The sequence below is a fragment of the Opisthocomus hoazin genome, chromosome Z, assembly GCF_030867145.1.
Source record: "Opisthocomus hoazin isolate bOpiHoa1 chromosome Z, bOpiHoa1.hap1, whole genome shotgun sequence".
Classification (NCBI taxonomy): Eukaryota; Metazoa; Chordata; class Aves; order Opisthocomiformes; family Opisthocomidae; genus Opisthocomus; species Opisthocomus hoazin.
The window spans coordinates 4,048,485-4,071,580 of NC_134454.1; the positions used below are offsets into that span (position 1 = coordinate 4,048,485).

Genomic DNA, 23,096 nt, shown 5'->3' on the forward strand with positions numbered 1-23,096 from the left:
CAGTGGTATGTAACTGTACATCTCAACTAGAAGCAAAGGTCAAGGGCATAAATTAAGACACACTGTTTTTCTCCTCTCGAAGAAAAAAATCATTGCTTTACTACAACAGAAGTGGGGGAACATCTGTGAAGGTCAAAATCATTGGCACCTTAATTCAGAGTTCTTGTAAAATTATCTGTTTTTTGCCTTTCCTTTTCTTCCACAGATACCACCTTCCTGGTATGAAAATACCAGCAACAACAGGACTGTCTGCACTGCTCTCATCTCACCAGAAAGCTGTCCCGCCAGCACCAGCCATTGCTTCAGTGGTGCAAGGTCATTCTAATTTCTTTTCCTCTGGTTTTTCCCTCTCCCTGGGGGACAACCAATCCAAGCAGTCCCATCGCTTGGCTCAATGAGATGTGGAAATGAGCTGTTATTTACTGTGGCTGCAATCCTCAACTCGACCAGCAGCCTCCAAACTGAACCGTGCTTGCTCAAATAGCTGAACGATCTGCAACCGTCTCCCGGCTTGCCGGGCCACAATGCCAACTTCAAATCGAGTGGACGTCTATGAGAATTGTCATTATTTAAATGTCATACAGAGTGAGAAACATTTCAGCCATTCTTCCACCAAGTAATTCTTTGAAAATTATAGATGTCAATATCCCATCTTTAACCAGTATGGAGTTGCTATTTTTACACCATTTTTCCCCTAAAGTGCAGCCCTATTTGTAATACTCAAGACAGGACAAATTTTTGTCCTTCAAAAACAGTTGTCACTGCAGTTATCTTCACAAGAGCTATCAAGTTCCAGACAGGCTGAATTATTTTTTGTTCCTGGCAGAAAAAATATTTGACCCAGCTCTGGACCAAGGAAAAAAAAAAAAAAGGCAGGATTTATAGTCCTCTATTCTTTCCTGCAACACACTGTAACATTGTTAGGATGATAAACAGCTCTGTCCAATTTTCTGGACTAAAACACTTCAACTCCTTTTTTAACTGTCTGTAAAAACAGTGTCATGTCTAAATTCTCCCATCCCCAGATACCCAAGTGCTAGGAAAGATAATTACCTTGTCATCTCTGTCATCCTCTTCTTCCTCGTCCTCTAGCATGTCCTCCACTACCTGCAGACAGAAACAGTAGTAGTTGTCATGATTTAAAAAGGAAGAGTTTTGTTCTGTCAATTCTAAACCTTTTGTGGATGAAAACTTTATTAACATTTGAAATAAATGCACAGAAGGAAAATGTACAACTAGGAAAAAACATTTGAACTAGAGATTGAAATTTAGGAAAGTGTTATAGCTTTAATTGACCTACATTAGGGAATTATCTACTGAAAACCAATCTAAGTATTTAAAAGGTATTTCAAAATTCAATGTATGATTGTTTTAACTAAAGGAATCCCTTGTCAGCTCCACTGGTGCCTATGCAGCAGACACAAGTGCTTGCTTTAAATTTACTGTTACCTACAGAAACATGCAATATTTTTAATAGAATCTACAGCACTCACCAGGAGATTTTTGACGAATACAAAGCTGGGAATAAATTCATATTAGCTTATCTGCTTATGATCTACAACAATGGTATATACCATATGCTCTATCAGCATCAGCACTATGTTTCTTATAATAGTGATTTTATACAATCTGTGCATCTAACTTTCCGCACATTCACTGCTAGCTGCAGTTGCCACATGTCTGCATCTACTCTATTTTTCCATGTAAAGTCTTTTCAGTCAAACTCTATGAAATATACACATAAATTCAATTCATTCTCCAAATATTAATAATTATTAATCACAGCATGAGCATGAAACAAACCACTATTACATCTAGTTTGCAGAGAGATTGACTTTCCGAACACGGTCAGTGGCACATTTTAAAACTCACAAATCCCTCTCTCATAACACTGTGATCAGTCTCCAGCCTACCCTGTAGGGGAAATTCTCTGTTGGTGGAAATGAAGCTGTCCCTCCTTATAAGCAGAAAATAATGTGGGTCTTTATATCATCATTCGTATGTAAGTGCTTAGTAGGATACAACAACATCCATCATGAAGGTCAGCAAAGATCCACCCAGCCCAGTGTCATATTATGGATGCAAAAAGTGTATACTATGTATTATAAAATATGCATAAAAAAGGACAAGAGAAGGAATACCTCGTTGATACGAACCATTAATACTTTGGCCTATTTTTCAGACCTGCCACCAAGTGAAACGAGAGTTTACTCTGTTATATAGGTGAAGCTACAACTGGTTTTAGTTCACTTGTCCTTTAAGAAAACACACTGAAATATCTTTATAATACCTCCCCCCCCCAACCACAGCTGGAAGGATATTCTCATCAAGTCCAAATCCGTGTCCAAGAACTAAAGGGACTTTGACACTATCGAAGAGTCAAATTCAGGAAAGAAGAACTTAAAAAAGTGCGTATATCAGACACCTTTCTCTGAGTTAGCTCAACCACCAAGAAAATCCCAGCTAATCATGTTACACACACCCACGCAAAATGTAAACGCCACACAGGCTGATATAACATGCAGATACAGTAGAGCACTCCACATACATGCAAGTCAGATGTACAGTTCAAAACATTTTCAGTTCCAGCAGCTCATCCTTGTCTGAACCCCCCTCCTAAAGCACTTCTAACAACAAGCCTGGAATCAGAAGGGAAAGGAGCCTCCAATTCTGTCTACTGGCAACTCTGTCCTTAGCTTAGAGCCAAAAGAAAGACTAGAAATGCAAAGAAACAGTAAAGAGTGAGCACGTCCAAAGGCACAAGGAAGAGCATGACCCGAGCAATTAAGGAACAATTACTCTTGAATTCTTTCCTGCCCAGAAGAACAATTTTAGCAGGAGGCACCTGACTGACTGAACCTCCTGCAGCATCTGACCTGATGCCAGCCAGGCAGATGTATTTGTGAACCTCCTCAGGCTGCAGAAGGAATCAAGGCTGGGCTGCAGCCACCATCCACGAAGAAGAAGCCTCCCTCACGAGTTTCACCTCTGCTTCCCCTTTTGCTCCATTTTTTAAAGAGGATCGGAGACAGTGCCCAGAGAGACTGGGATGGTCACACCTCCCAGCACGGAGGGAGGGAAACTGTTGTCAAAATGCTTGTCAGCTCCTGCTTAGCTCAGTGTGCCATTTTACACATCCTATTTGGAGGTGGCTGAAAGGTCCTATATTAGGAGAAAGATTTTTCCTGAAAGAGTGGTCAGGCATTGGACCAGGCTGCCCAGGGCAGTGGTGGAGTCCCCATCCCTGGAGGGGTTCAAAAACCATGTGGATGTGGCACTTGGGGACACGGTTTAGCAGGCATGGTTAGGTTGGGTGATGGTTGGACTTGATGATCTTAGAGGTCTTTTCCAGCCTTCATGATTCTATGATTCATGGACCTCTCTGTGGAAACAAAGGCATTTTCAGTTTCCCATGCACCTGCATCACCTCCTTGTTCCTCTCCTCTTCTGGTAGCTTAGTGTCATCCTCCCTGTGCTGTTCCAAGTGTTTGGGGAGCTGAGCTGTAAACTACATCACTGGACTGACTGAGTTCTTCAAAAAAACCCACCCTAAAACTTCCAGTTCAGATGGTTTCAGTGACCCAGTTTACCAAGCAGCTCCAGAAATGCTAGCATCCGCTCTACCGACAAAATGGTGAACTGAGAACACAGGATGAAAACAAATATTTAAAGACTGCAGTGAGATGGAAACCCTCTTAAATCAGTTTTGCCACACACACAAAAAGGCTGTAATTACATCATTAGGTGACTAAAGTCCAAGGTATAAACCTGAATCTGTTGACTCTGATATTGCCTATGCCTGGAGCTCACTACACTCACTAGATCTCTTACTTTCCAACATTAATATTCCCCAGACACTCAAAGATCTCCTTTATGTACACCCAGAAATGCCTTGTCTTGACAGGATTAATTGACAGAATGCCTATCACACATTAGTGCTAAAGTTAGCCTGGAGACAATTAGTTGAATTGGAAACCTCTGAAATTGTTGCAAATGATGGCACCTCACTGAAATCACTTGCATGACAATATCCATTCTAAATTGTCTGGATAATCATACTTCAAACTCACATTTTTTTCCTTCCCCATCTAATGATCTCAATCTACTTTACAAGCTTCTGTAGAGGGGAAAAATGTTAAGTTGTCTGAAGGACATAAAAAGTTCTTAGAAATCACTTGAAGCCCAGGACTGAGCCCACATCTCCAGCTCCTCCACGCCATTTTTTAACCCAAAAGCCACTACCAGCCTTCGCTCTTGTCCTAGATTACTCACATCATCCATTACATTGAGCTTTAGAGTATTGAATTGACTGGAAAGGAAAGCAGAATTGAATTATTGTAGCAAAATAAAATGTAGTACAAATGTTCCTATGCCCAAGATGCGCAAATGATTCTTTAAAGTTTATGAAATACAGCCTATGCTTTCATGTGTCTTGACATTCAAATGAAGAGTTAAGAGAAGAAACCCACGAACATTCAGACAATACAGACACAATAATACAATTTACTAACCACCAAAACAGGTGTTTTCAGAACATGGACACAAATTCAAACAAGAAGAGTAGGTTCTTCATAATCTTACGATACACAAAGAATCGGTAAGCTGAAGCCTTACAGAAGCCCTATACTGAAGCACAATCTATTTCTGCAGAACAAAGCAAGGCTGTTCAAGAGCGGTACAGTGAATCTGAAGAACAGATTTCAGTTTAACGCTGTAGTAAGAACACTGTAGAAAAAGAATGCACAATGGATTCTTTTCTCCCTTGATTCCACCTCGTTGCTATTCAAACAAAGTGCACGTGTTCTGCTTTGGTTTGAAGGAACACGGTAGCTGTTTGGATCTCTATGTCAAGCATTGTACCTGGGGGAGATGTGATGGGGGTAGGGAGGAGACAGGGAAGGAGGAATAGGAGAGAGGGAGGACAGGAAAAAGCATATGAAGATAAAGAGAAACATTAGAGTTATTTTATTAAAAGTTCTATGGCAAAAACCCTCAGATTGCCCTTAGAATGCTCACTCTAAATTATGCCTTCCGATACCTTGCTCGAAATCAAGTAGTATTAATCAAACAAAGGAAGGGCACTGGGGAAATCAGAAAGATCTAATGCAAGCAGTTAAAAGTGACATGACCTTCTGTAATGTCACTTGTCACAGACTTATATGACGCGTACTGGTAGAAGGTCTTGAAAGAACCCATTTCTTGGTACCGTCCCTTGAATGTAATACTAATACAGATGACATTTTAAAAAACACATGTAGACAGCCTTAAATACAGCACGTCAGCTACTTCACAGCCAAACGGTCAGCAGATGATGTTTAAATGTGGCAAAGTAAGATCCTTCCTGTGCAAAGCAGCCCTGTTAAAGGCTTACTAAATCAGCAGGAGCATGCGGTCTAATTCCTGCGTACTACCGTTGTTCCTGATCCATTCCCACCCTCTTTGAGGAACTCAGTCTATAAACGTTGTACGATTGATAATCCATGGGAGGTCAGGAGAGCGTCTGTTCTGTCACAGCCGTGTTACAGCAGGTTGCCAGAAGGAAGCTCAACCACCGTGTCTGCACGCTGGAGAAAACCCCAGTATTTGTGGGCTGAAACGCAGTCTTCTGGGGAAACCGACAATTAAGTACCACTCACATTTATTCTAAAAATGATCTGTTGGCTGACAAACAGGATAGGATTTGTGATAAAGTAATTCATTCTGACTTCTAAACTCAACACCTTCAAAGTATGGTTGGATTCTAGTTATTTACAAGCATGTCGAATCAAAGACCCATGACTGCAGAGAACTTTCAAATACCTCCCGGATCTAAAGACTCCGTGGAAAAATGACACATTGAAATTTAACACCACTTTTAATGAAAGGTCCTTCTCTCTTGGTATCAGCCTGCTGCTTCTCACACAAAATGTGCCAACTGCAAGTCACTCCATGAACTGTCTTCTGTTCTAATTTCTTTGACTGATCCAATAGAAACACCTGCACGGGAGACACTTGGATGTCTTTACATGTTAACAGTACCAGATATCTGCTCAGCACTGATAAGCAAAATAAAGAAAAAATAAAAGGAGAGGCACTGCCTCTGCAGATAACTCCAACGACTGTTGCTTCCATATTCTCCTTTAACGTGAAGCAATGTCCCCCACCTCCCATCAGCACTTCTCTAGATTTGCCTGTATCTTACTTGATGTAGTCCTTCAAACACAGGGGGTTTCAAATCAAAAACAAAAGAAACCACTTTTTTCGCAATACGACATGTTACAGTGTCAAAATATCTGCAGAGATTTGTATTTTCACATAGAGGTACTAACATTCGTAAGACAAAATAAAGAATGAGATTTGGCTCCAAACTGAACGCATTTTAGATGTGCAATGAATGCAGTCAGAGTTGTACGGTTACCATGTCAATTCATACTGTCTGGACATAAACTGTACCGCACGTTTGCGTGCCACTCCGTTCAGCATATGTGTGCAGATGTAATATAAAATGGTGCGATGTGTATGGGTGAAGCAGGATGCATAAAACTGCCTGGGTTCTCTCAGGTCATTTCCAGGTATTTCAGGTCGAAGCAAAGACGTCCATCATCAATGAGCCTGCTACAGCAGTGGTTTTGTGCTGATTTTCACAACATGACGTCTGCTTCTTTCACGGAGTTGTCGAGGACAAACTTTACAGGAGAGACTACTTAATTAAAATGTCCACCTTTTTTATACCACATTTATAAGGAAAATAAAAATCAAATTAACAGATTCTGATTAAAGAGTGTAGTATATCTGGAATACAACCAATCCTGATTTATACTATTAATGTTTTGACCTTGGGATATTTCATCTGCGGTAATCATCGAGATAACTGAACCACTAGATGTTATAATAATTAGTGTGATAAGCTTGCCAGTAAGGTTGAATATATTGCAGTACAGAAGACAGCAGACTAAAAAAAAACCATTAATACTTTACTGCTAAAATACTTCCTGATTTTTACAGAGACACTCAAATACAATTATTTCTTCTTACAGAATGCACTTTGTTAGCTTATTCTGGGAAGTGCTCACATCGTAATTTAGTCTGATTCTTATTAGGAAATGAGACTTTAATACAGCTATCAGATGCCTTTTGATGCATGCTACTGATTACATGTAGTTCTGTAATGTCAACAACAGAATTTTTATTTGCAGTATAATAAATTTCTTGGCAACATGCATGGGCATTAAATACGGTTTATTATACAAGAACATGTAACCTTTTTCTTGTTGTCAGCTTTATGTGCCCTCCACATTCAGTTGGCAATGTAGTTAAGACTAAGTCATTTTTAACACAAAAATGGCAGAAGCAGTAGTCCTTTTTCTCTATATTTCTTTCAATACTTGGTTCTCATTTATTTTAGCCCCTTGTGTTTACACAATGCACTATGAACTGAATATTAGGTGTTTATTTGAAGTGTGTCTCCATCTAAAGGCTTGAACATGTACTGTACACTTGAAATGTCACACTTCTCTTGTCTTAGAATGCTTCATTTTTAGTTCAATAGAATGAAAAAAAACCCATTCTTTGCTTGCCTAAACATCAGTGGCAAGTTACTATGCAGGGCGATTAAAAAAAACACCTTCACAAAATTTTAAGCTAGAATTCTTGGGCAAAATCTCATGATAAACTGCATTATTAACAATTCAATGGCTCAATATCAGTTTTCACTGTTGTTATTACCTCACGTCAAATAGTTTTCAGATTCTAGTAGCTCCAGATATGCTTCTTTTTTAAAAGAGCGTTTATCCAAATAATTTTAAACTTGTAGGTGTGACACAGTCTATTATATTCCAGCTCAGAGCTGACAAGCTTTTTGGTAGAAAAAAGCTGTGTTATGTGTTTTATGTGACAATGCATGTAATACACTTATTACTGTAATTTCAGAGGGTTTTTTTTCCAAGTATTGGTACATTTTGGTAAATACATTAAAACTGCACTATAATCCCAAAGTTCTTAAAGTCCAGGCTGAATTAAAATGTGCTAAAGCAAAAGAAAACCAAACCAAATATGAACAAAAATATCACATAACTATGGGAATTTTTACTAGAAACTAAACTGATATTTGTTTATATAATATTGATTATTTATAATAGCCACTACAACCTGTCAAGTGAATCTTGTTGCCATGTAAATCTTGATGGAAATGCAAAAAAAAAATCATTAAAACCGTCTCATATAAAAAAGGCCTCTATATGCAGTAAACTTCAATTTTATGTTAGATGCCCACAATATTGGAAGACTATATTTGAAAAAAAGTGGCAAAATATAAATCAAAAAATCAATTGGTTTATGATCGAAAAAACAATCAAGTTTTTTTAAATGCTGAAGATATCTAGGGTGGAGGTTTTGATTTTGGTGTTTTGTCTTCAGCTAACCAAAACCAGCCAAAATATTCAAATCTGTGGTGCATTGACTTGTTTTAACTGCTGCTGGGATGAGAACAGCCATGTAAAGTTGTAGCAAGGGGCTACTACATGTGCTGGTACTGTACGTAAACCTCCGACGCAGGGATTATTACTGCAGCGTGGACAGCCTCTTTTAGCTGTAGCCCAGATAGCCACTTACAGTACTACATTCTATTATGCTTCAGGAGAGAAACGCTTTCTGCCCAACTTATATCTTTATATAGTGTAGTGTACGACTGTTAAATTAGTGCATAATGCATTTAAAATATTTATAGTACCAACATTTAGTTAAATAACCTTTATGTAAGATTTATGTTGATTTGTTCATTTCTCATTTAATGGCAAATTATGAAGAGCATGTTTCATAAAGATAATTCTCCATTTAAATTCAGCAGGCCATTAAATATTAAAATTATGTTTCTGATGCAATCTAGAGCAAATTTGTCCAGCTTCAACGATTATTTGCACTCATAAAAATTAGACTTGATTAATAAAACTTAAATGCTTGATTAAGCTGACATTTTCATGTTTCTTTTCTGATTTATTAAAAAAACCCCTGTCCCACAGCGGGGCACTATAGTGTATTTTTTGTCGCTGGCTATCTGGATCACATAGAAAGAACAAACAGCTGCATGAGGACAGCAATGGCTCTCAGCAGACTGCTGAATACTCAGGCACGTGTTGCCGGTGGTCTTTGTGCTCCGACGGCACGCAGACTGAACGCACAGACAGACGATGACCCGTTTGCAGAAGCCTTTCTAGCTTATTCCATCGATGATAACAAACAGAGAGCAAGTTTGCGATTCTGATTAATTCCACAAAAGTAAGGCAGGCTGCACATTTTAAGAAAAGCCATCTGGCTGACGCAGAAACAGAATGAAAGTCACTTTCTATTTCGAGGTGCAGGGGAGAACGTAGGTCTAGTTGACGCTTAGCAAATAGAAGGTAAAAGACTTTCCGCATAACGTTGAAAATCGTTCTGTAAAAACAACCTTATTTTCCTTATTTCTAGAAGCGTCATAAACCAGACTAGTTTTACACAGGTATTTTTCTATGCCTAACTCGGTAGTTGCCCACCAGCCCCCATGCTTTGGGGATTTCATGGCTGCTGCTGTTGCTATCAGACTGGAGGTAAAACTGCTCAGGAAAGCACAGCCAAAGCAAAGATTTAATTGCCAACCTCACAACGCCCTTTTGTATCGTCCTGTGCAAATGACATATCCCAGACACCGACTAGCTAGAATACAGCAACAACGATATTTATTTTTGCCATAAATTCATAGCAGGAATTTAGTCCTCAGCTAGATCCCTGGCAGAAGAGGACTTCAAGCACAGAAGACCTCAGTACTGCACTGGCAACGGATCTGAAGCACTTGGTGTTTGTCCTGTATTCATCTGCAGATGAAACCCTCTGAAACCCTTCCAAACTACGAACTTCACAGACTCATACTTCCATGCTTTCAGACCATAATGTGAATAAACAGAAAATTCAAGTTACTACCTTGTTTCTTTGCTTGGTAACTTGGTTTTCCATTTGCGGGAGAATAAACGGTTGGTCAGGCACTTTCCTGGTGGGGTTGGTTTCTGTATTGAATGTCCAGCAAAGTGGCACTGTCTGCCCCGAACACAAGCACCCACAAACCCACCGTAAGCTCTGACGGACACTGTAGCCTTTCTCCCAGAAGAAAGTGATTTGGACTCTAGTCAGAAAAGCTCTTCCAGCTGCGACTGAGCTGGGGTTGCTCTACCAACTGAAGCTCGTCATGCTCACGACCTTTTCTTGAAGAAAGAAGGAATCCAATGACATGGATATATTCGCAAGCATCTTTCTTCCAATTCCCCCTTTTTGTTTGTTTTTTTTTTTCATGTGGCAATTTCCAGAAGACACATAAAGAGAAATAAAAAATCTGAGTATACATATCATATTGGAGGACCATATAAAAAGTACTGACTGAAATTGGCTAAAATCTCAGAATGAAAGGCTGTCTTTAACAAAAGTTATTTTTCTTCTGTTCTCAAAATTTCACCCTAAAACATGTCCAGCTCTAACTTTTAATAGAAACATATACTCTAGAAACATAAGTCATCACAGCCTATTTCGCAAAAAAATCTCCAGTGAAATTAAAAGATGTATTGTGCCATTTTATATCACTCTTTCAAGATTAATAATATGTGTGTATATACTCTATTATACAGATTCATACGAATTTGTGTATGGCACATTAACTCCCAGCTGCTCACCATCATTTTCTATGCAATGACATGTGCAACTTCAAACTTCAAGAGGAAATTAGCTATTTAATATTTCCTTAAAGGCTCTAAGTATTAACTATAAATGCAGGATGTGAACTGAAGTGATTAAACCTCTTCTCCATAGGGGTATATATGGCAGAAGAACACTCATAGGTAACTCCAGGCATGTGCATTGTTCTTCTATTAAATTTTAAATTGCTTGGAAAAAAAATCTAACAAATAATAGACCAAAAGGAGAGAAGGATTAGTATCCTCAGACAGAGAATCACAGAGTGGCAAAGGTTGGCAGGGACATCCGGAGACTAACATCCCTAACTCAAGCAGAGCTCATCAAGTCCAACCCCCTCTACTCGAGCAAGGTGACCTCTAAGCAGGTTGCCCAGGACCATGTCCGGTAAGGTCTTGAATACCTCCATGGATGGAGACTCCACAACCTCTCTGGGCAGCCTGGTCCAGGGTGTGACAACACTCACAGTAAAAGTGCTTTCTAGTGTTCTGATGTATTTTTGCATATTTTGGTTTGTGCCTGTCCTGTCATTGTGCACCACTGAGAAGTGCCTGTCTCTCTCTTCTTCTTCTACCTTCAGTTATTTATACTCGTCAAGATCTTCCCTGAGCCTCATCTTCTCCACGCAGAGCAGTCCCAGCTTGCTCAGCCTCTCCTTGTATGCCAGATGCCCTGATCCCTTCATCATCTTCCCTTCACTGGGCTGAAGTGCAGCTCCCCCTCCTCACCTTCCCGGCCTGTCCTGACTAAAGAGCCAGTATACATCCATTGCATACTGGTCGTGAGAGCAATCCCACCACATCTCCATGATCATGCATGCATGCAACAGCACATGGACCTCCTAACTCCCAGTGGTTCCTATGCTGTGCACACTTATGTATACCCACTTCAGGGAGAGCCCCCTGGCATGTTGGGTTCTCAGGAAGGGTGGCAAAGCCTCTTCCAGAGCAGCGTTTCTTTATTTGTGTGCCTACATCTGGGGTGGGCCCCTCTGCTCTCTTTGGTCGGTTTTGAAGTCTCTCCTGTCCACCCCGCACCCTTTGCTTGCCAACTCAGACCACCGCTTCTCACTTGACTGCTGGTCATCGTCACCTCTCTCCCCATCACTTCTAGTTTAACGCTTTCCTCACCAGGTTGGCCAGCCTCCTGGGAAAGAAAATTTTTCCCCACTTGGGGAGGTGGATCTTGCCTCTTCCTAGCAGTCCTCAATCTTCAAGGAGGATCCTATGGTTTCAAAAACCAAGGCCCTGTTGTCAAAAACCAAGTCCCTGTTGTCAACAGCAGCTGCACAACTGGTTGTTGACTGGCCAGATCTGTCCACTCCTCTTCCAGCCCTCCCTCCTCAAGGGTGGTAACATGGAGAAGACCACCTGGGCTCCCTGCCTGCTACCTCTTCAGTCACGGAAGAAGAAGAACATGCAGCGTCACCAGAAGAGATCCATTGTGCCTGTCACAGCAGTTAAGCGTTATGGCCTAAGAGCTGAGAGACTGTCACAGTTTGTCCTAATTGTGGTAGTCAGCCTTACACACACAGCGAAAAAAAAATAAATTGATAACTATGCAAACCAGGTTTCATTCGCAATAGGACGCGTTCCAATCACACAATCAACTGTTTCATCTCAGGGAAGGGGACCAGAGCAGCTGGAGAGTGGGAACATTTTTAATCACTTTGAGGGATTATCTGACCATTCCTTAAGTCAGGCAGCTCCAGCAGGCAGTCAGAACACCGCCTGAAGTAGAAAAGCAGCGAAAAAAAGAGATTTTTTTCCACTAACTTCATGCAGTTTTAATAACTGTGACTTTTGCTTAGAAATAGAAGTGAAAAAGCTTAGAAACGGAAGTGAAAAAAAGACCCCAGACAGAAGTGCTGCTGTTTTCTCCAAGATATAAAGGTGAGGGATTTTTTTCTACCACACATTTGAAAACATCAAAATATTAAGTAGTTTCTTAAAAAGACTGAAAAGAAACTTTAAAATCCAGAATACTTCCTGTTAGTTTGGATATATCTAAAAGTCTTTCAATTACAGCTGTAATTGAAAGAATTGAAAGCTGACCTTTTCTGTTCGTCCATCTACTGTCAGATGTGATTTGGGGTTCCCAGAGAGCGAAGGCTGCTATCAAACTAGCCAGTCCTCCGCTCTCCCTCTGCCCTTGTTCTCCCTGAGCATCCGGAGTGGTCTGTCACCATGCCACGCTCCACCGCCCCACACCTGCCATAGGCACAGGGCTGGCAATGTGCAGAGGCAGCACTTCCACGCCACTCCCCACCGCACAGATCCGGAGCAGGAGACGAGGAGCAGTGGGGAGAGAAAAGTGGCAGCGGTTGACACCTGTCCTCTCACTCAAGAGGATGTGAAAGGGATGCTGGAACAAAAGGCAAATTTAAAAAAAAAAAAACAGTAAGATCTACTCAGTTCTATTCTTGTGTGTTTAGGTGGTCCTGATTAAAGATGAGAATGGCAATTGTGCTGAAAATAAATTCTTTCGTAAAGTCAGGTATTTAGGAGTACGACTACAAGGAAGTGCAAGGATCCTCAGAAAAAGCAGCTAAGTAAGCTTCAGGTAAAAATGTTACTGCAAAATTCATAGGAAAGCATTAAGAATGCCATCCTAGAGATTTTTTTCCCTGCCTAATATTGGAAAGAAATATTTATTCTGTGATTTTTTTGTACCTGCCACATGACTCAATGGCAGAAGTTCATTCATTGTAGATCAATCCTGAATTCTCACAGACTCATTCAGAGAACCATCCACTAAACCCACATTTATCTTCATCCGCTTACACCAACATTTAATGCCAGAGTTTGTATTTCATGAAAGCATATCGTTCAGAAACACAACTAATCTTGATCTAAATGTATAAAAGATAGCGAATCCAATGCTTCTCTTTGAACTTTGTGCCAGTGTTCGATTCACACCACAGTGATGATCAATGCTACAAAGAGTCCAGCTGAATCCATGAAAGCAATAATGCCTCATACGCTGCTTCCCCTCTCTGTCGGACTTTCCCGTAGACTTATCTGCTATCAGAAAATACACTTGGGGTTCTCCCTTGCCCCAGCCTCATTGCACTTTTAATTCAAGAAAGGACTTGCACACACTGCTTCTTAGGAGTCAGAGTAAATGGTAAAATAGTCATACTTGTGCTTGCACCAGCAACGCAGGCTCACGTTACGGCAGACTAACCCAGGTCGTTTGGCAGGTGAATTATTCCACAAGAAAATAAGTTCCAAACTACTTCAGACAAGCTGATGCCCAAGAGGACACAGCACATGATATCTTTTCTACGGAGACAGTCGAACAAGGATGAGTTCAGGCTGGCCCATCTGCCACATCCAGACAGAAACTCAGTGATCTCTATTTCATTGACCTGCACAAGACTGCAGTCCCCAACGTCTGAATTGATAAGAAGACTGATAATTGTTTTCTTGTAAGGATATTACAATGGAAACTAACTCTTCTGAGTTACTTATGAAGCTCCCAAATTTATGTATTTTCCATAGACATTAAACAAGTATAAAGTGCATACAACTTTTAACTACGCTTGACTACTGTTAATTGAGTAAGAAAAGTTAACAAATATATTTATCTTTTTGTCTTATCATTATCTTGAGGATTTCAAAGTATCTTCTAAAGATAGATGATATTCCTAAAATAAGTAGTCAATGATTTCACTGTGGCACACAAGGAATCTCTGGAGACCTGGGAACAGAAGCCAGATCATGTGAATCCTGAAGCATCCTCCAGCCACTAGGAAACACTGCTTAATTAATTTAGTTAATATTTACACTCTGCATAGGAAAACAGAAATGTTTGAATGACTTCTAATCTAATGATACTGTGCTAATGACCTGAGCTAAGGATTTGTGATGTTACTGAAGATTTGTGAGTTAATTAGAAAGGCATCCAGTAAGTCTGCAGATCACAAAAGACAGATGCTCACCATGATGATAACAAAGCTCAATTCATTAAAAATAAGGTCCCAACTTACTTGTGACAAACCTAAACAAAAATTAGTAATTAATGGCACAGATACCATATATTTGGCAAGAACATAACTGGTTGATACAAGCTGTATAGCTTGGTCTGAAGCAATCATCTCAGCCAGAGGAATATTTTCAGAGCAGCATTTGGTGTCCTCAACAGAGAGCCCCATCAATAGCTTCATTATTTTGTTAGAAAAGTTACATGAACCAATTAATCTTCACAGGCAGGTGGTATTTCAGAAAGAAATGAAGTGTAGTGCAGCTCACAAGTGAAATCTCTCCCTTCACAAGGGATTTCCATTACTCATAAAATCTTCAGGTTGAGAAGCTTTAAGCATTTCAGGCAGCAGGAGACTAAGGGCTGTGATTTAAGTACTGCATCTTTAAAATCTTGATCTTAGTCTTCTTCCATAAATGTAACTACCTTTGGGTTTAGGGAGTATCTTTATCACCCCACCCTTAATTTTCGATGACCCTTGGAAGCATAACAGCCTTAGTGATGCAGACAGGTAATACCAGTGCCAGGATTGGGGCTGTATCCGTTCCTCTGGTGACTAACAGTTACAGTTGCTAGACATCAGGGTCATGGGATCATTCAGGCTGGAAGCGACCTCCAGCCTCCCGCCCAACCCCAGGTCAGCCACGAGGTCCGATCACATTGCTCAGGGCTTTATCCAGTCGGGTGCTGTAAAATTCCAACAGCAACGGCACAACTTCCCTGGGCAACCTCTTCCATGGCTTAACAACCCTCATGGCAAAAAGGGTTCTCCAATCTGAACCCCTTTTGCTTTAAATTATGCCTGTAGCCTCTTCCACCACACATGGCTCCGAAGTGTCTAGCTCCGTCTTCTTGATAACCACTTTCTAGGTAGCAGGGGGCTGCTGTTCAGGTCACTTGAAGCCTTCTCTTCTCCAGGCTCTTTTGAGCCTGCTTCCCTCAGCTTCTCCTTACAGGGCTAGCGCTCAAGGTCCCTCAACATCTTGGTAGCCCTCCACTGAACTCATTCAGGTTAATCAATGTCTTTCTTGAACTGGGGTGCCCAAAACTGGCCACTGTTCTAGATGCAGTGCTGAGCAGAGGGGATAATTGCTTCCCTCAATGCACTGGCCGTGCTCCTGTCAACACAGGAGGGTGCTGGAGGCTCTCTTCCCTGCCAGGGCATGCTGCTGGCTCATGTCTACCTTGCTGTCTTCCAAGACACCCAGGCCCAGTTCAGACAGCTGCTTACCAGACAATCAGTCCCAGCCTGTATCATTGCAAGGCGTTACTCCTCCTCAAGAGCACGTCTTCACATTTTTCCTTCTTGAATTTCATGAGGTTCCCATTGGCCCATTTTTCCCGGCCACCTAGGTCTCTTTGACACTCAGATACAGGGTATTAACTGGTCCCACGTGCCTGGTGTCACCCAAAAACTGAAGAGTGCACTCTGTCACCTCCTGCAGGTCACTGACAGAGAATTAAATAGGACAGGTCCTTGTGTGCTGTCATACTCCACTTCTTACCAACCTCCATTAACTGCTAACCTCTGAGACAAATTTTCTAAGCCATTTTGGGTTTTTTCTACTTGCCCAGTTATCCATCCAGATCATAATGTCCTAGACAGCGTGCTGGTTTTGGGATACGAATATTGATACAAATATCAAATTCATAAGGGTCAGCAATAAAATACATGCAAAATCATTAAGCTGCCTGGATACTAGAAAATTTGCACAGCATAGAATGCAACTTCAACTTTTGATATGTACTTTGGAAAATCTGAACCATGCTTTTGTTAATAATGTCAGTCAGTCATTAGTAAATGTTTGCTACTTTATATCCCGACCATATGCATTTAATTAAATGATGGCATTAGATGAGGAAAAGAAAATAAGAAAAGGCTTGTATTAAGCTCAATGAATGGTAACATATTAATGATAAACTGTGAAATCCAATAAAATGTGATACATTCTGAAACTGTTAACAAATTGGAATAATTTTAACCTTTAACTTCAATATGTGATACAAAAAACGCAACAGAAGGACTCCGCCACACAAAACCATTTTCAAAGAATTTTCCTTCTCCTGACCAGTAAGCCTCTCATCTCTGCTCCCACACAAATCACATTCTGAGGATAGTACACGTTCTACTGTATTTTTACATGACATTTTCAACAAAAACAGACACATTTATTGGACAGCTGGAGAAAATTAAATTGCAGGTGGGAAAATTGTCCGTCGAGCGTTGTGAACCAAGACATTTTCAAAAAGATGTCATATTTAAACTCTGTTACAAAATTTTATCTAGTTAAAAAAAAGAAAAGGACATGTATGCGCTTGAAGTAGAGAAGACTTACCGTATCATGTTGCCTGTTATCTTTCCCTGATACGATCAAGAAGTAGTTCCATGCCAGCAGCAACAACAAAGCCAGTGGTATCATGTAGAGCTCAAAGTTCCAGACCACAAAAAGAAAAAGCTAGAAGACAGAGCAGGAAAAAAAGTGATTCGAAACAGAATTACATTAAACTCTTGTGCGCAGTTAAGACCAATAAATTAAAACAATTCTAAAGAAACCCACCTCTCCTTAGGCAGGAAAGTTGTTTAACCACTTTTTGCTGACTTCCCACTTATGTGCATAGAACAACTACACTTACCACTGTTCCGTACCTTCACTCTTGCAAAAGAAAAATTGATGTAGTGTAGTCTAAGAGGAATACTAATTGTTCTCTCCTAAAATAATGCTTATAAATAGTGCAAAACAGCATAAAAATAAAATCACAATTTAGGAAAGAAATGGTTAGTTAATTGCATGGATGAAAATTCATTTGCTGTTTAGAAGAAAGAACTTGCTCATTTCGTAGTAATGTCACACAAACAAGCAGAAGAAGCAAACACCACAACTAAATCTAAAAAATCCTTTTGCATCAAAAACTAGCCAAAAATCACGCTAAAATGTAAAAAAGTACAACTATTTTAATGAAAGCATGGTAGAACAGTACTGACCAGAGACTCATCGAAAATGGGATTAGCAGGAATGCTGAGAAGCCGCCTAAGACCACCCCTTCGAAAACTTTGATTTGTTGAAGTGCTTCCTCAAAACACGTTGACTGCTTCATGGCTGGAGGCTGGCAGGAGCACGGCCAGCTTACGTCTGCAGGAGATGCGCTCCTCGGTAACCGGGGCTGCTCTCCAGGACCGGGGCCATGCAGGGATCACACCCCAGGAGAAACCCATCCCCACCATGGAGCTATGACAAGCTTCGGACGCTGAACTTCAGCCTCAGACCCACCAAACGGTACAGAGCTGACTTTTTTGAAGCCTGGAAGTCCTAAGTGTTTGTCTGTAGCTGCCTGGTAGAGGCATGTCAAGCTAGCTACTGTTACCTACTGGTGCTGGTACAAAATTATTGGTTTGCAGGAAAGAACGAAAAATATTTGGACTTAGATGGGGTCAGACTAAAACCACTTTTACATCCAGTTTTCCCTGTGAACAAATCCCCCTTTATTTTAGCCAGCTCTAGCCATAACTTGGGTGTGTTTTCTCCTGATACAACAAAAACCAGAAATGAGGGTATCACAGCAAATCACACTATTTACCCCAGCTGGATACACACCCAGAAATCTTGCTAAGCCTTTTTCATCCAAATAGTTACACTTCTGAATATTTGTGGTTTTAGTACCTGCTAAAATGAATGAAAGCGTTGTGCCACAGAACTAGCAAACTGGAAGCAATGCCAATATCTAGTTAAACCAAATTGGGCTCATTTTCTCACTTCAGCCACCAAGACGTACGAACTCTGTGTAAGAAGAAAATGGGGATTTTAATAGTCTTCTGCTAGATTTTTGTTTAGAGTTAAAACAAAATGCTCTTATCAAACACAAGCTCCCACATAAAAGCAAAAACTCTGTATTTAAAGTAATTTGCTGTCTCAAGATCAGCTAACTTCCCTCACCCCCTTACTCTCTGTCTCTGGATGCTATGTGTACGGAAGTCCTGTGAGACTGCAAGTCAAGCACGATAAATACTCAAAGAACTGAAAAAGCAGTGTGTGTGACATACCTAAGAGGATACTGGCACTTCCAACAGTTAATATTCCATTTGAAAGAAAACTTTCTTAAACCCTTTAGTTTAAAAGGAAACCTGTTAGAAATGGTAATGAACAAGGGCCAAACAACAGCTCACGGAATCTGAGAGGAGCTCGATGAGCTTGCTAGCTACTTTTCTGAGAGCAAGGTCTACAGGGACTTGATGTGGTAAATTTGATACAGCCAACTTAAAACAGAAGTCACATCTCATAAGAAAAGCACAAAATCCTTGCACCCTTTGACCCCAGAAGTGCCCTGAGTCAGTGGATACATGCTGCAGGGAGCTCTGGAAGTCGGGAAACAGCCCCCAGGTATCAGAAAAGCAAACAGTAGAGATTAACTGTTGAGAAATGGCAATGCACACAGTCATTCTTATGGCCCCATCCGAACTGGGATTAGAACGATGGAAAGAAAATCAAGTAACACCCAAACAACCCCCAGCTCCAGACAAAAGAAACCAGCAGCAACCCAGGCGGTCTCAGGAGATACCTGACTGGAGACTGAGGAATATGGTGACTGTGTGCCCTGTTCTCCAGAACTTCAGTGAGTTCCCATCCAAACACTCCTCACCTGAGGCTCCTAAGTACCAAACCATCCTTAAGAGTATTAATTCCTTAGAGTACTGTACTCTGTAGGCCATTAAAGTGTTATATTAAGATATTAATTCTTTACAACTTGCATGGACATATCTTTTAAAAACGCGGATATTACACTCGCCATCTCCTGTAGATGATTTTGCTGACCTGCCAGCTTCATTTCCATCTCGTCTGGCTGAATTTTAACCAGTTCCTCCTTTCAGGCACCTGTCTCCACCAGGCGCCAGGAAAACAAGGACTCTGTATTTGCAACACAAATCAGATGCGTGCTGTGTGAGCCCAGCACAGTGATGGCACTGCAAGTGAAACGGCCTCGATATCTTCCCCAGAAGAGAAATGCGCTCATGAAATGCACACGAGAGAAAACAAGCAGACTCCCAGTATTGGACAGAACTTTTACGTAAACATGAGCAACCCCAAAATCCAGTGCAGAAAATCCCGGAACTCAGTTCTCGGGCATAAAGAGCCTGATGACTGGGGGGAGAGAGAAGAACGGAAGTGCTATGTAGAAACCTTAACTTCATTTCACGCGTGAAGGGGAGGAACACCTATGTATCCATCCATTAAACAAGTACAGGGTAAAAAAAAAAATCCAGAAGAGCGAAGGAACAAGTGCGAAAGGGCAGTTCTGGGACTTGCCCATGCCTATAAAGCATCCGGTGGAACATGGTCTGTATCTGGTATGATCTCTTCCAAAGAAATAATGGCTCTAACTCTGTCTAAAAAAAGGATCCTCATCACTACTGAAACAAGCCAACTATTTTAAGGGAGGAGTGGGAGTCTCAAAGGTTACAGTTTAATATAGCTGCCATTTCCTACACAGAGACTATAAGGGAGGGCTTTTTTTCTTCTCCCCCATGAGATCAAGATTTTCAGAGTCACAGGCACGAACTGGCCATTTACAACATCACATCAGTTGATACTCTTAGTGAAGAGACACAGGCATTAAATGATCATTCAGGGAGACACATGACACCATCCCTGGTGTACAACACTTCAAAAAATAATTTAAGTTAGAATATTGAATATCCTATTCTTTTGCAAACTACAGTATATTTTAAAAAGAAATCTCATCCAAAATGATTAACACTTCCTACTGTTCAGAAAAAAAGCCTGCCCTTTCAGACTAGCAGCTGTGGATCATTAGCTTTCCAGTGATGAGATGTGTTTGATGAGTATTTTTCTTTCTAATTAAGAGACGAGATTCTCTATTTGACTCTCTCTTCAGACAGAAGTGAAGAGAAAGATTTCTGCCTATGCGGAAAGGCCATATTCTACAGAACAATTATTTCAGATTTCTTTTTATCTACCTCCACCCAATTTCATTTCATTTTTAACAGAACCGTGTTTGCACCCACACACTTCGCAGCATTAACCCCTGCGTTTCCCAGCTCTTTTTATTTCCCCTTTTGCTTCTGTTTTGATGGCCATCAGCGAAGAGCATGTAAAAAAAGGTGCACCCCACGCAGAAGACACTGACCCACATCCTTGGGTGCAGGAGTGGGCAGAGCACGCAACGAGGGAGGGCTTCGCGTACCACTGCCTGGGAGCTTTCTGACAAAAACCTGGAACCTCCCGCTCCACGGAAACGCCCAGGTTCAGCGAAAGCCACGGGACCGGGTGTGAGATGCTCCCAGGTGACGCGCAAGGAGCCTTCCAGAGCCTGCAGCCTTGCAGCGGCCGTGAGATGCGCATTACCTCCGGGCAAAACAAAAAAGGGCCGGCCGTTCGCCTTACCCCCGCTTCTCCCAGCGGAGTCTCGGTGGCCGAGGCTGCCGCAGGAGCCTTTGGGATTTGGACAGGCAGCACGGCGGGACACGGCCATTCCCATGCATCACACGGAGCACGCCACTCGCGCCGCAGCCTCCTCTCCGGGCTGTAGCTTTCTCTGATCATTTCTGAAGAGGATTCCTACTCACCTCATAGGTACTTCTTACCTCTATCCTTGTGTTATAGGCATTACCCAAACTCTGATTACCCTGGAAACTCAAAATTTGGCCGCACGGCGTTTCGGCGCAGTCACAGAGCCGGTGCCCGCAGCTACAAACGCCGTGCTCTGATCTTGCGATCATCCATTTACCCCTCAAACTTAAAAGGACAACTGTATTTCCTGAGGCTTTGTCCCTTGGATGTACTCTCAGAAGACTAGAAAGAATGAAAGATAACCCACATATCTATATGGTACAGACTGTCTACTAAGCACTGCAGGTTTTAGGGCCCCAGTAAAGTCCTGCATGCTGTTTATGCTACGAAACACTTGAAAATACTTTCTGTGGTACCTTGGAGAGTCAGTAGCTTCCTCCATTAAAAAATTAGTCAGCTACCTCCGGCAATCACAGCCAATCTTGTATGACACTTCTATTGACACAACTAGAAAGGAAGTATTTCCTTTAGCTATATCAGATCTCAAACCCACCAGTATTAATGTAAACATTCACGAGAATCCATTTGACACATGGTGCCCTCACTCAGGTGAGTCTGGAAGAAACGCACCTCTTGAACATATTCTAAAGCATCCTACAACAGTTTTTTTTCAGCAGTCTTGCAATTTCAGTTCCAATTACCTGAATGCCAGGAGAAGGTGCAGTCTGAAAGATTTGAGTCTAAAATACATTAACTATTACTCCGTTTCTTTAAATAGGCAAAAATCAGCTTGAAAATAGCAAAAGCACGGAATATGTAAAAGAAATATGGAAAAAATTCACATTATTCCCGCCTGCATTGTTTTGACAGGTTTCCAGTGCGACCTTGGATCAATGTTGCTTCTCTTTTTAAATGCCTGAGGTCTTGGTAGTCTGAGAAATGCTGAATAATTAGTGACTTTGATCCTCTAAGAACATTTCCTTTAACTCAGAAACAAATTTACAGAGTTTCCTGCATCTTCTCTCTCTCTGCTGGAAGCAGAACAATCCAGTTCACTGCAATTTAGATTTTTACTCTCATCCTTTTTATTTATTCCACGTAGATAAAAGAAAATGGAGATACTTCCATGATAAATAATAATAAGAACTTAACAGACTGAATGAAGCATTATTTTAAAGCCAACGTCGATGAGGCTTTTGGTGTGTTGAAAGACCTACAGTAGCTCTCATTAGAGCACTTGGGTCCTGTAGCTAGGAGAGCACACAGAAAAAAAAAAAAAATCCATTTCTTACTAGGTAGGACACTTCTGGTCGTGCTTTTTCCATGTTGATAACCTGCACAACAAACCCACGGTTCTATTTCATCTCACTTCTTTCACCTCAGCATGGTGTACCACTACTTATTAAAGACACAAGTCTGACAATTAGATGTGACTCACTTGATGTGCTTCAGCCCACCCAGCTTGTTTTTGAAACACAGCTACAGCTAGACAGTTACCTCATCTGAACAACCTTCACAATGGTACTATTGTCCAGTCACATCGTAACGGAAGCTACCTGAGTCTTCACAAGATTGTCAGCACCAACAAAACGTTCTACTTAAAAGTTTAAAAATTTTAATTTAATTTTTGTTTACTTTTATCCTTACAACTTTTAACTGATGTTTCACATAATTTTCCAGAAATGCTATGACTTCCTGTTGAGGATGCCGACAATTCCAAGAACTTAGACCCCAGGGCACGAATGCAGTGTCATTTTAAACAGCACATGAATTACAGATACAAGATTCATACTGCTGTAACCAGTTTCACACAGCAAAAGTTAGGTGGAAATTAAAATTAGAACCACTTCCCCCCCCAGACCCCCCCGTAAATATTTACAAAATGTGGAATCTCTTCAG

At 41.0% G+C, this 23,096-nt stretch overlaps 1 protein-coding gene across 3 annotated transcripts in view; it reads right to left on the bottom strand.

Annotated features, from left to right (window-relative positions):
* The window catches only part of MCTP1 (multiple C2 and transmembrane domain containing 1), a 311,022-nt gene that overhangs the window by 42,109 nt on the left and 245,817 nt on the right, over positions 1-23,096 (bottom strand). For all 3 annotated transcript variants that reach the window (XM_075411266.1, XM_075411268.1, XM_075411267.1), the window contains exons 16-17: positions 17,010-17,129; positions 1,054-1,107 (exon numbers count right to left, since the gene is read on the bottom strand). In XM_075411266.1, the coding sequence (XP_075267381.1) occupies positions 1,054-1,107; positions 17,010-17,129 (174 nt within the window). The remainder of the gene's footprint in view (positions 1-1,053; positions 1,108-17,009; positions 17,130-23,096) is intronic.